A 13,755-nucleotide genomic window follows, 5' to 3' on the forward strand; every position below is an offset into this window, starting at 1 on the left:
AAAGGTGTACAGTGACGTGATGAGTAACTGGTGATGGACAAAAGCTACCACCTTATGTGATATTTAAAAGAAAAACTATTCCGAAAATATCAGTGAAAGGAATATTAATGAGAGTGAATCTGAAAGGGTGGACGGACAATGACCTTGTGGTTGACTTGGTGATTCATGTTTGGCAATGTCGTCCTGGCCCGTTACTGAATTTACATTAACATGTTAGTCCTGGACAGCTTCCACGGACATACAACTAAGGAAGTGCAAGAGAAATGATGAGGGTAATCCCAAAAGTAAGGTCTCCTATTTTTTTTATAAGTACATAGACCTGTTTATTTCTACAATGGTTTACATTAGTTTACAGCTTGAACATTTAGCTATTTTTCGACATAATCACCATTTCTGTCTATGCATTTTTGTAGGCGCTGTGGCAGTTTTTGTATGCCCACGTCATACCAGCTCTCTGCCATGCTGTTCAGAAAGTTATGAACCTCTTCTTTCACCTCATCGTCGGAGCTGAATCGCTGGGACCACAATTGATGCTAACAGGTACTGTGAGACTCTGAAAAAACTCAAATGGGCAATTCAGAACCGGAGAAGAGGAATGTTGAGCAAGGGCATACACATTCTCTATGACAACACTTGCCCACACATCGCTCGGCAAACCATTGCTCTCCTGCAACAGTTTCAGTGGAACATAATCACCCACCCACCCTACAGTCCTGACTTGGCGCCCAGTGACTATCACCTGTTCTCTAAGTTAAAAGAACATTTGGCCGGAAAGCGATTCAGCTGCGATGACGAGGTGAGAGAAGAGGTTCATAACTTTCTGAACAGCATGGCAGCGAGCTGGTATGACATGGGCATACAAAAACTGCCACAGTGTCTACAAAAATGCATCGATAGAAATGGAGATTATGTCGAAAAATAACTAAATGTTCAAGCTGTAGACTGATGTAAACCATTGTAGAAATAAACAGGTCTATGTACTTATAAAAAATTAGGAGACCTTACTTTTGGGACTATCCTAGTACAATACGGGAAAACTGGCTTGGTCATTATACCTGGAGGCCTAACATCCACTTTACAACCGCTACATGCGTGTACAAATTGTCCATTCAAAGCCGCACATAAACAGCGATATATGCAATGGACGGCTGATGAAAAACACAAGTTCACAACCAGTGATAAAATCAAACGGCTGGATTTGCCCCAGATTAGTGAGTGGGTGAAAAGTGCATGGGACTCCATTCTGCGACCACTGGTGGAAAAAAAATCCTTCAAAAAATGTGGTATCACACATACACTGGACGGAACAGAGGATGACACTCTATGAGGAGATGGTGACGACAACAATTGTTCTCTCACCAGTGATGACAATGAAAGTGATGATGAATAGAGAGGTAAGCCAACATATGTACTGACTAAAATATTTTATTGCACATATTAATATTACATTCTTAAACATGGTAATTCACATTTTTTAAATTTTTTTATTGTAGGTGGGTCTAGAGCCCCAGCCGGCAGGGATAATGTTCCCGGGCTGGCCACTTGGCTAATGGACCAGCTGGTAGGCCTGCCAGCTGACCACCTGCATGCTGCTGAATTCGCTGTGTTTTAATGATTTATCAGTCTCTACTACAGTATGTGAGGATTATAGATTATGACACATTTCTTCAAATCAATTGATATTATATGTAATTCTGAACACATCATTACATTACAACAATTTTTTTTTGTAAATAAAACAAATTAAAGCAAAAAATTTTTTCTTCTCTCTCACAAAATTAGGATGCGTGGATTATTTGAAGGCATGGATTATTCAGTTATATGCGGTATATCAACTTGGTCTCCCCTCTGCTTCTCCCTGTGTCAAGAAAGTTACTAAATTACAGTAAAACGGAGTATTCCTACTCTCACTCAATTCTCTGCGACAGTGATCTACAATTCAGTAGTCCAGTCACTTACATTTCTTGTTGTAGATAACACACATATGGAGAATCTTTTGGGATTAGGCACTTTTCAGCTGTTTGGTTTTACACTTCAGATAAAGTGAATTTAATATGTGAACAAGTGTTCTAAACGCAGTTAGATGAACTATGTTCTGAGTTTTCCTCTTTGTTCTCTCCTGAATTGGGGTATGCCAACATTTTCAAATGCACATTACCTTCTGGTCAGCCTTGTGTTTTCTGGGTCCCTCTGGTTCTAGTTGCACTCAGGGACCAAGTCAAGGATGAATTAGATCGCCTCATGGAATACGCGATTGTTTGGCCTATTGCATCCAGTGAATGATCTACTCCCTTATTTATAGTAAAGAAACTGTTGGGCCACTTCTGCCTCTGTGGTGATTTTGAAGTTTCTGTGAACGCACAATCCATAGTGGATACATACCCAATACCTCACCCAGATGAATTCTTTGCAAAGTTATCCGGTGGTCAATGTTTCTCAAAAACTGACTTGTCAGATGCCTATTTACAACTCCCTTCAGATACAGAGTCACAACGTATGTTAGTTGTCAATACACCTTTTGGACTGTACCGATACTTGTGGTTACCTTTTGGAGTCGCCGGCACTTCTGCTATTTTTCATCAATTTTTGGAACAACTTACAGCATCTGGGCCAGGTTGTGCAAACTATTCGGGTGAAATTTTTGTTTTTGGTGCCTCCACTGAGGAACAAAATATTTGTACTCTTTTTTTCTGTCCTCCAAGAGGCCGGGTTGAAGTGTACTTTAAAAAAACGTCAACTTTTTCAACCTTCTATAGTTTATCTTGGGTTTGAAGTTTCTCGCATGGGCCTCAAACCCCTGCATCAACATGTTTCTGATATTGTGCCACTTCCATGGCGACCCCCCCCCCCCCCCCCCCCCCCCCGCCCCCCGGTCACTCATAGAACTTCAGATTTTCCTAGACATTTCTCTTACTGCCATAAATTTTTGCCTGGGGCAGTGACAATTGTGAGGCCGTTAAATGTGTTGCTGTGCAAACAGAGTCAGTTTTGCTGGTTGCCAGTTTGTGAAACCACGTTTTCCACTCTTAAGATCATGTTGCAGTCGGCACACTGCTTAGTCACATACTAATCAGGCCTCCATTTGGTCCTTGTGATGGACGTTTCACAGTACAGGCTGGGGCGGCACTGGCCCACAGATGTCCTGATGGCTCTGAGCAGCCTACTGCTTATGCCTCAAAAATGCTGACTCCTGCTCAAACTAGGTACTCTCAGAGAGAAAAGGAAGCTTTGGTCACTGCCTATGCTGTGAAGAAATTAAATGTTTTTCTTTATGGTACCAAATTCCACCTGGTTACTGATCACAAATCACTGGTTTCCTTATTCAGTCATTCTGCATTATTACCAGATCTATCGGCACATCGCATTCAACTTTGGACTCTTCTCCTTTTGTGTCAGAACTACAAGATTCATTAACACCCTTGGAATCAACACGCAAATGCCAATGCCTCTGTCCAGCCTACCAGCTGGTATAGATCCAGAATTAGATCAGGAGGAATTGCTTTGTTTCCACCTCGATGTCGCCGCACAGCAGACAGTTGCTGGTTTTCCTGTAACTAGCGCACAGATCACAAATGCTGTAGCTTCAGATCCCGTTTCGCAGGTCATAACATTCATACAACATGGTTGGCCAGATTCACCACCTTATTGTGTGTCTGACCCCTCTGGAATTATTATACCTTTCAACAATGGTTCTCAGTTACGGATGGTACTCTGCTTTTAGACATGGATCACATAGCCCCTCAGGTAGTGATCTCCACAGTGGTTTGTTTGGAGACTCTCCATTTCGTACATGCTGATCACTGGGGGTATGTCATGTACAAAAGCATTGGTCCAACAATACGCATTTTGGCCTGGCTTGGATGGTGATGTTACCTGCCTAATTGCCTCCTGTTTATAGTGTGCGACACACCAATCAGCTCCCTAGGCATCATTGTCTCCTTGGCTGACGCTGTCGCATGCATGTGGCTGCATGCATGTGGCCACATACATGTGGATTTCACTGGCCCCTTTCTCAACACTTATTGGCTGTTGGTCGTTGACATGTTCTCATTTTCTGTATGATATTTGTTGTGTTTCCAAATTCACAACGGTCACTATCGCAGCATTGCCCAAAATTTTTTACTCGAAGCCTTGCCCACAACATTAGCATCTGATAATGGTCCAGAATTTTCATCGGCAGAATTTTGTGATCCCTGTGGTATCTGTCACATCCTCGTCCCGCCATTCCATCCATGATCTAATGGTGAGATGGAATGCCTAGTGCAAATGTTTAAAGCTAAAATGAAAAAGTATGGTGCCAACTCTTCGCCCAACGGTGCCTCAGAATGGTTTCTCTCCTCATATTATTCATGCCCTCGGCAAGAAGAGCCTGGCAGAGCTACTCCATAGGTGCCAGCCAAGGACACTGTTAGATTTCCTGTGTTCTCCACCTGGGCATCAACCTGTGCAGCCACCGTGCCTCTTCAGGCTAGCTGAGCTATGTTCAGCTTCAGTTCTCTATGTGTATAGCTACAGCTCTTTTTATACATAATTGGTTCCTCCTGACTGTTACTTAACTACTGTGTTCAAGTTGTTGATGCTTCTGTGGAATAAAGTTGTGTTCAGTCCACTGGTCATGTTGTACTTGTATCTAATTACAACACCATGCTTGAAAATGAGGAACTTCCTACTCACAATCCTTCCCACACCTCCCACAGTGGTATGCCAGTGTCCACCCAATCTACACAACATTCTTTTCCATGCTTATGCCATATCAACTCGCAACTCCTAGCCACATGGGTCATATCCCTGTGCAAGACCTGTCTGATATGCCCAGTATATCCTATTCCAGTCCTGAGACAGGCTTATCCTATACAGTTAGACACAGAGCCACTTGTGAAAGCAGTCATGTCATATACTATGTCTGCTGCAATTTCTAGACAGTATTTTATGAGCTGTCCACCAACCAGCTGTCAATCCAAATGAAAGGCCACTGCCAAATCGTGGCAAAGAGCAAAGTTGACTATCCAGAGGCTGAACACAAAGCTGAGCATAAAATGCTAAATTACAATGACTGGTTCATAACCTGTGCCATCTGGATCCCTCCCCCAACACCAGCTTCACTGAGCTACATAGGTGGGAGTTATTCTTACAACATATCCTTCATTCCTGTAATAATACTGGCCTCCAACTGCTCTAGCTCCCTGCACCACACCAACCCGCTCCGCTCATCCTCTTCCCTGCAGTCTCCCCTTTCTATGTTCTGTCACTCCCTCTCAAACCACTCCACAACGCCACAGCCATCATATGATGCACTAAATCACTTGTGCTGGTGCCTACATCTCACTCTAATCCCACACATGTGTTGCCTCTTCCTCACACACTCCTATCCTGTGGCCCTACTGCTTCTCTTCCAGCTGTCAGTCACTCTTTCCCAACTCTCAGTCCCACTTCCTGTATCTTCTCCACCCTCACGTAATCCACCTGACACAACTGTTCAACCCCAGTAAACCAACAGAACAGTCCCAGCACTATGTATTCAGCCAGTAAAACATAGCAGTAAAGGTGTGTGTGTGTGTGTGTGTGTGTGTGTGTGTGTGTGTGTGTCAGGGAGGGGTGCTCTAGTTTGAAAATGGATTTGCCCAAAAGCTAGCAAAGTTTTCAGTCTTTTTTGTGTACCTGTCAACATATAAATGATTCTACTATTCAGTGAGGTGGCACTTTTATTCTTAAATTCTATTAATTTTCCATAGTTCTCTTTTTAAGTATATACACAGTTCTACATAGAGGGCAATGTATACTTGGTATAAACAACACATTATTTTGTTACACACTGCGCTGTTCTAAGCACTATCTTTTTTTTTTTTTTAATTTTTTTTTTAATATCTTCATCACGCTGAAAATAATTCAAGTAGCCACAGCAACATCCAATGAAATTCCACATTGTGGGATAATAACGACAGATCCACATATATTTTCTTGGTTTTTTCCCTTAGCTAGAATGGTTAGTTAGTGTGACTGCCAATCTTCACTTCTCTCTCTCTTACAGTTGACACATTTCAGATTCATTATAATGTACGAAACAGGAAGTGGCCTACAATGTTACAAATATGAAAATTTCTAGGGGAACTTTGCTATAAACAAGCCATCCCAAAGAAGTCACAACATTAAAGACATATTTAAGATAATCTCTGACTTCTTCAATTGATTAAAAATTTTAATCCTATCAGGTGATATTGTATTATTTTCATTTTTGTTCACTTACCCAGAAGCAATTTAAATCTCCAAAGTGTTGAGACTTGCAGTGCAATTAATGCAACAACTGGTAAATATATAAACCAGACAAGAGCTGAAGCTCCAAAGTGAAGGAAAAAATTAAGTTTTTGGATGTTGTGCTCATATCTCATTGTGCTCCTCAATTCAAAAAGGAACCATATCATAATAAGACTTCTGAACACAATAATGAGCCACCCAGGCCAGGTCTGGTATTGGTCAATATCTTCAATAATGTCAACTTCTGTCTGCAAAAATAAATATAAAGGGAAGTTAGACAAGATAAAAGATCCTTCATAAAACAGCTTTAAAATATAAATTATTTCAGTTTTCTCAGTTGCAGTGATTGCTTCTTAGACAATCTGTCTTTAAATGAATAAAGGTCAGACTGATACATAGAACTTAAAAATATATAAAAATTACATTATCTTTTCTCTTGCTCTCAACAGTAACAAAGTTTGGAGCACTGTGAAGGCAGCAGAACTGTCCATGTTCATTTTGGAGCAATAGAACTCAGAAAAGTTACTGCCAACATGTTCTGTAATAGCAGAATATTCACAAAGTGAAATGAAAATCAAACTGTAACAAAAGTAGAACCCAATTCCAGAAGTAAAAAGCAAAGTCTCCAGGTTAAACAAAGAATAGTAGTATTTCTGCTGACACTGGTTTTGTGGGCATTACGACGTTGTCTGGTTCAGTGTCTTAGAAATAGGGAGGAATAATAATTTGTTAGCACTTGCACCAGCAGTGTTGCCACAAAGTGTACTTCATCAGAGGCTTTCTATCAAATGTTACATCGTACGACATTTCAAGAAAGAGAAAGAGAAAGAGAAAGAGAAAGAGAGAGAGAGAGAGAGCTGGGACAGAGGGGGAGGGGAGCCTGGGGGAGTGTGTATGGACACCCAGTCTGGTACCATGCGCCACAGAATTTGAATCCCCGCCAGACGTAATGGACGTCGAAGACCCATAGAGGTCTCTGTACCATTGCGCCATAAGCTGTGGCGGCGCGTGCCTCCTGGCCAGCATTTAGAGTGAGGGCGCCACAGTGGAACATGTGGTTGCAGCGACCAATAGCAGCATCCCCGATTGAGTACTTAGACGCCCGCCTGTCGCTCAGCCTTCGAGTCTAACCTCGCGTGCAACTCAGGCCATATCGCCTTTCATTAGACAGCGTATTGACTTTCATGTTTCTTTACGAATGGACGTGGTTGTCTTGTTTGGTTCGTGACTCTGTTGTCTGTTCTTGTGTCATAAGGTCCTTCGTTGGTAGTGTCCGTCCTCTCCCCTTGTGTTGTTGTTCGCAGGCCGCTCCGCAGGTCCCGCCGCATTTCCGTCACTACAATCCTGCGACCATTCCGGTCACCATTACACATTTTGGCGACGAGATAAACGGTGGTCATTCTTGGTATGGAGGCGAAGTTGGTCTGTCTGCTGGAGCAACAGCAGCAGCTCTTGCAGCAGCAGCTCCAGTTAGACATCTTACAAAAGTTGCTGCAGTTGCTAATGGACAAAGTCGATGCCCAGGACACGTTACCGCAACAGCTTCAGACTCCTCGGGTGTCCGATGCTTTCCCGCGTCCGCCGTCGTTTACACCGTTTAATGACGCTAAAGAGGACTGGGAAACCTATTTACATTGGCTGGAACAACATTTCACAGCTTTTCCAGTCACGGACGACTCCTTGCAGCAGTCATTGTTTTTGTCTTGGGCCTCTCCGGACACGTTCTTTCTTCTCCGCAAGTTGACACCATTGCCTGATCCTGTGGCTCTCTCTTTCCAGGAGATCTGCCTTTTGCTGACAAACTATTATTCCCAACGCTACCATGTGGTTGCCTCTCGGCTGGAGTTCCACCAGTACTATAAACAGCCTGGTCAATCGTATCGTTCCTGGGTCACGGACTTGCAGGGTCTCAGCCATCGATGCAATTTTCCGTGCACCAATCAGCAGTGTAAGGCTCCGTATGCGGACTCCGTGATCCGGGATGTGGTGGTTCAGCTGGCTCCAGATCCTGAGGTCTGTACTGTGGCGTTGAAACTAGACAACCACTCCTTGGAAGAGATTCTCTGCATTGCCCACTCCTTTGAAATTGCTCAAGCGGCTACGGAGCGTCTTATGGTGCGACTGCAGGTGGCAGTGGCACGGCGTCATGGCGGGTTCCGCCCTTGCAACGTCGACGTGGCCCAGCCGACAGAGGCCAGCGCCATCGTGACTCCTCGTTGTCCGATGTCTCTATGGCATTGGTGCCTTCGGTTGACGGTTGCGCGGCCCACTTCTATCTTGCCCACAGTGTTTTACTGCACATTCGCGGGCTGATTGTCCCCACCGTTGGAAAACATGCACGCTGTGTAACAAGGAGGGCCACATCCGATCGGTTTGTCGTAGTCACTCGACTCGCTCCAGTCCTGCCCCTCCTGGGCCTCAAGACACAGTCCATGCTCTGCAATCGGTCGTCCCACAGGACAACCCGTCAGAGTGGAAGCTTTTCCTCATACACCATATTTTCACAGAGGATGTCAGTTTTCAGGTCGACACTGAGGCCACCGTCTCCCTCATTAATATGGCGACATATACCGGGCTGGGCTCTCCTGCGTTGTCGCCTCCCTCTCGCCATTTGGTTGCCTACGGAGACGGTTCCATTCCCCTTCGTGGGCAGTTCGTCGTCTAGGCGACGTACAAGCGTGTTCCCCGGCTCCTTACCCTCTTTGTCGTCGACCATCCGTTGGCTTTGAATATATTTGGCCTGGATGCATTTCAACTGTTTGGCTTTTCAATGTCCAATGAAGTTCAGGTCGTTTCCACGGCTGTTTCCTTTCAGGACATGGACGATCTGTGCTCCTCTTTTGCGTCGTCGTTTTCACTGGATCTCGGATGTGCTTCCGGCTTTCAGGGGCACTCACCCTCCGGCCGGATGCACAGCCTCGCTTTTTCTGGGCCCAGCCCCTTCTGGTGGCCTTACGGCCTGCGGTCAAGCAGGAACTTGATCGGCTCCAGGCCGCTGGCATGCTGGAGCCTGTCACTTACAGTGCATGGGCGACTCCACTGGTGGTCATATGGAAACCCAATGGGTCCCTTCAGCTATGTGTGGACTTTGGCACTACAATCAATGCTCAGTCCCTCAGTCCCGATTCCCCGACAGGAAGACCTTCTTGCCAAGCTTACCGGCGGAGAGTATTTTTCTAAGATCGATCTGGCTGAAGCATACCACCAGTTGCCCTTGGATGCCGAATCTCAGAACATAATGGTTGTCAACACCCCTTTCGGACTGTATAAGTACAAGCACCTTCCCTTTGGTGTCTCTTCGGCGCCGGCCATTTTTAAGGGGTTCCTGGAGCAGCTTACGCAGCCTATCCCTGCCTGTGTGAATTATCTGGATGACATATTGGTCACTGGGCATTCCCGCCAGGAACATTTGCAAAACCTCAGCGCCTTATTTCATGCTCTGTAGTCTGCTGGTTTACGCTGTCGGCTGGACAAGTGTTGTTTTTTTTCAACCGGAAGTGGAATACTCAGGCCACTGGTTTAGCAAAGATGGCATTCGCCCATCGGGTCGTGATGTCGCGGCCATTAAGGCCCTTCCTCACCCCAAAGACTTATCTGAACTCCAAGTGTTTTTGGGCAAGGTTACTTATTACTTAAAGTTCTTGCCCCAGGCTGCCTCCATTGCTCAACCCCTCAATCACTTGCGTCACAAAGGGGTACCTTTTAAGTGGACCCCTGCCTGTGACCAGGCTTTTCTCCGTTTTAAGGTGATACTGAAGCCTGCCCCTTGTCTTATTCCCTTTTCCGCGGACCGTCCCTTGGTTGTGGCGGCAGTTGCGTCAGCGTACGGCATTGGGACCGTCCTTGCGCACCGGGATGCCGACAGCTCCGAATATCCCATCGCTTATGCCTATAAGATGTTGACCCCAGCACAATGGAACTACTCCCAGATTGAAAAGGAGGCTCTGGTGATCGTGTTTGCTGTCCAAAAATTTCACCCGTATCTATTTGGGACAAAGTTCACCCTCCTGATGGACCATAAACCCTTGGTTACACTTCTCAGACCCCACTCTCACCTTTCGGAGCGGATGGCTCGCCTCTAGCACTGGGCATTGTTTTTACATAATTACATTTACATCACCCGGTATAAGCCTACCGCCCACCATGCTAATGCGGACACTTTGTCACATCTCCCAGCGAGCCCCGATCCTGCCTTTGACCAACAGGAGGTCCTCTGCTTTCACATTGATTCTGCCTGCCGGGATGCACTGAACGGTCTGCCTCTTATGGCTGCTCAAACTGCTGCAGCTGCCCGCCGTGACCCTGTCTTGCGGCAGGTTCTCAACTACGTGGCCCATGGGTGGCCGTCCTACATCACTCATCAGATGCAGTCCAATTTCAGCCCCTGGTGACACCTGTCCCACAGGCTCTCTGTGGCCGATGATGTCCTTCTGTTAGCCATGGAGTCAGATGCCCATCGGGTGGTTATTCCTGCGGCATTGCGGCTTTGGGTGCTCAGTTTGTTGCATCGCGGGCAGGTTCTCGCCATCGAGGGTTTTCCACACACAATGGTCTCCGATAATGGTCCCCAATTCACGGCATCCTCCTTCACAACTTCTGTCAGGCCAACAGTATCAAACATATCCCTAGCCCACCTTTGCACCACCCTTCATCCAATGGCGCGGCGGAGAGGCTTGTCCGCACTTTTAAACAACAGTTGACTAACGCGGTCGACACATCTCCAACCATGTCGGCCCTCACCCTGTTTCTGATCACCTATCACACCATGCCCATTGACGGTCGCAGTCCGGCAGAGCTCCTTCTTGGGTGACGGCCGCGGATCCTGCTCCATTTGCTGATGCCATCCTCCTCCGGCCCCCGCTCCCGGCCCTCACTGGTACGCCCCTGGCACGGCAGCGTGGGCCCGCGAGTTCGGGCGCAAGGTGGGTTGGACACCCACCACGGTCGTCGTGGCCCATGAGCAGCGTGTGATGTCGGTGCAGACATTGAAAGGCTTGGAGCGCTGCCAACATAATCAGCTCTGCCCGCGTGCCGCCACGGGACTCGCGCCGCCACCTCTGTCCCTATCTCCTTCTGGTACGGATGTGGTCCTCGAGTCACCGTCCCTGCCCCCAGTTGCCGTCTCCCCGAGGGCCTGCCGCCAGCCCTCTCCGCCTCCGGGTGGATCGGCGGCTCCCTCCCCAGCCCTGTACTCTTAAGCGCCTGCCTGTCGCTCAGCCTGCGAGTCTAACCCGCGTGCGTCTCAGGACATATCACCTAGCATTAGACAGCGTATTGACTTTCGTGTTTCTTTACGAGTGGACATGGTTGTCTTGTTTGGTTCGTGACTCTGTTGTCTGTTATTGTTGTGTTGTAAGGTCCTTCGTCGGTCGTGTCCGTCCTCACTCATTGTGTTGTTGTTCGTGGGCCACCGTTACAACACCCAGTATACTGGAAGAAGTGAATAGAAGTAAGTAGAAATAAATAATAAAAAAGTAAAACATACCATATTCCACACATACAGCAGTACATGTACTATTCCATATAAGAACCATATTCCAAAGACAAGAGGCTTCCATGTAAATTCTTGTCTTGTAATTGCCCATCCTTTTGCAAGGAGCAGCAGCAACAGCATGAAGATAGTCTGCAGAAAATAAAAAGAGATTGAAACTATTTGAAAAACTGAAAGAATTACAAGAAAGTTGATCAAAATATGTTCAATCTGCTGTTATGCAACTAAATAATGGAGAATTTGAGTCGCAGACAGGCACAACAAAACTACTGCTGCCAACATAGCCAGAATCATTGGTCATGAATGTCTGAGTTGTGTTTGCGTGAATATGTGTGTGTGTGTGTGTTTTCTAATTCAGAAGAAGACATTTTGGCCGTAAGCTTACTTGTTTAGCAGTCTTTCTGTTGGGCCTGTCTACGTTCAGCATTTTCACTACGTGGTGAGTAACAACCTATTCTTTTCATAATATTGTCATTATTCCATCTTGGGTTTTCCATTGTTTGATATGTAACTAAATTGCCATAAAATTAGTATGAAATTTTTGGGCGGAGAACAATGATCATCTGAATTCTTGATTTCAATTAAATATCTCTAGAATTGAAATAAATGTCAGTCTTAATATTTTTAACTTGGGTACAATTTGAAAAGTAACAAACAACTTAGCCTGTCTCTTTTTTTCAGTGGGTTCATTCATTCTCTGTTACAAATTAAGTTATTTCAGCTGCCTGAAAGGCATCTCACAAAACAATTTCCTTACACTAATCTTAGTCTGGTAGCTCTTTTTTATTTTCTACAAGTTGCTTCACATCTTCTCTAATTACTTATTATCCTAAATTCTTTGTTTAATCTTTCTTAACCATAGGTATGTGCACACAGTGTTACACAGCAAATTTCCTACTTGGAAATCATCTGCAGTAAGCAAATGTATTTTTAATGATAATGATTTTTGTTTAATTAGTCAACTACATGAACTTTACTTAAATTATTAGTTTTATTAACTTTGTTCTTGGCATAAAATACTTGGATATAATTTACAACTCTTATCAAGTTTTATATTGTTTAATGTATTAAGAACTTATGAAACATCTTCACTCTATCTATTTTGCATTTACAAGATAACGGAATTTCTAGTTGTCATCTGAACCATTTATTTAACATACTTCCTGTTATCGAAACTTCTCTCTGTTGTGACTCGCCGTTCTTTCAAAGTGCCGCCGCGCAGCTACACGCGTCCTCTACATGCGGCGCTGTCTGCCAGCCATGCAGCAGCAGTGCCACCTAAGCGGCCAGCCAGCCAGTGGCCGCTAGACTCGGACTCAATTATGATTTGACTGTTAAAAGTGACACACGTCTTACTCTGTTTACTTGATCTGTGACTTTCATGTATTGCATCGTCCTTGAAATATATTTGTTCAACTTGAAGTTATAACAATTGGCGACGAGGTAGGAATTTTTCTTTTCATCGTTGACCCACGTGTTTGCATGACTACTTTAGAGGAACTATTGCAAGGTCTCATAGAACAGCAAATGCTTCTCACAAATGCAATTCGTGATTTCGTTGCGGCATCAAATGCGGGGGCGTCTCTCGTCGTCGTCTCTACCTCCTTTTCCTCCTTACGACAAGACGGCGGAAGACTGGTCTGATTATGAAAAACGTCTTCCACAGCACTTCTCGGCCTTTCATGTCGCGGACGACCAAACATGTAAGTCTCTGTTCCTTTCATGGATTTCACCTCAAATGTATCGGTTGTTGTCGCAATTGGCTCCTTTCAAAGATCCTGCGTCTTTGTCCTTTGCTGAAATATGCTCACTTCTGTCCATCTATTTTCAAAAGCATACGCATGTGGTAGCCTCTCTTGTTGCCTTTTATCGTTGTCAAAAACAACCAAATCAACCCTATCGCGCTTGGGCTGCTGAACTTCACGGCCTCAGTAGAAAGTGTCAATTTGTTGCTGAAGTTCACAAAGAATCCTACGCTGATTCCATGGTATGGGACGCTATTATCCGATTGG

General features: G+C 45.1%; 1 protein-coding gene across 1 annotated transcript in view; it reads right to left on the reverse strand.

Moving 5' to 3' along the window:
* Positions 1–13,755, reverse strand: part of LOC124780636 (integral membrane protein GPR180) — a 63,112-nt gene that overhangs the window by 7,510 nt on the left and 41,847 nt on the right. The window contains exons 4-5 of the mRNA XM_047253795.1: positions 11,738–11,875; positions 6,245–6,500 (exon numbers count right to left, since the gene is read on the reverse strand). Of these exons, the coding sequence (XP_047109751.1) occupies positions 6,245–6,500; positions 11,738–11,875 (394 nt within the window). The remainder of the gene's footprint in view (positions 1–6,244; positions 6,501–11,737; positions 11,876–13,755) is intronic.

Source organism: Schistocerca piceifrons, chromosome 1 (genome assembly GCF_021461385.2).
Source record: "Schistocerca piceifrons isolate TAMUIC-IGC-003096 chromosome 1, iqSchPice1.1, whole genome shotgun sequence".
Taxonomy (NCBI): domain Eukaryota; kingdom Metazoa; phylum Arthropoda; class Insecta; order Orthoptera; family Acrididae; genus Schistocerca; species Schistocerca piceifrons.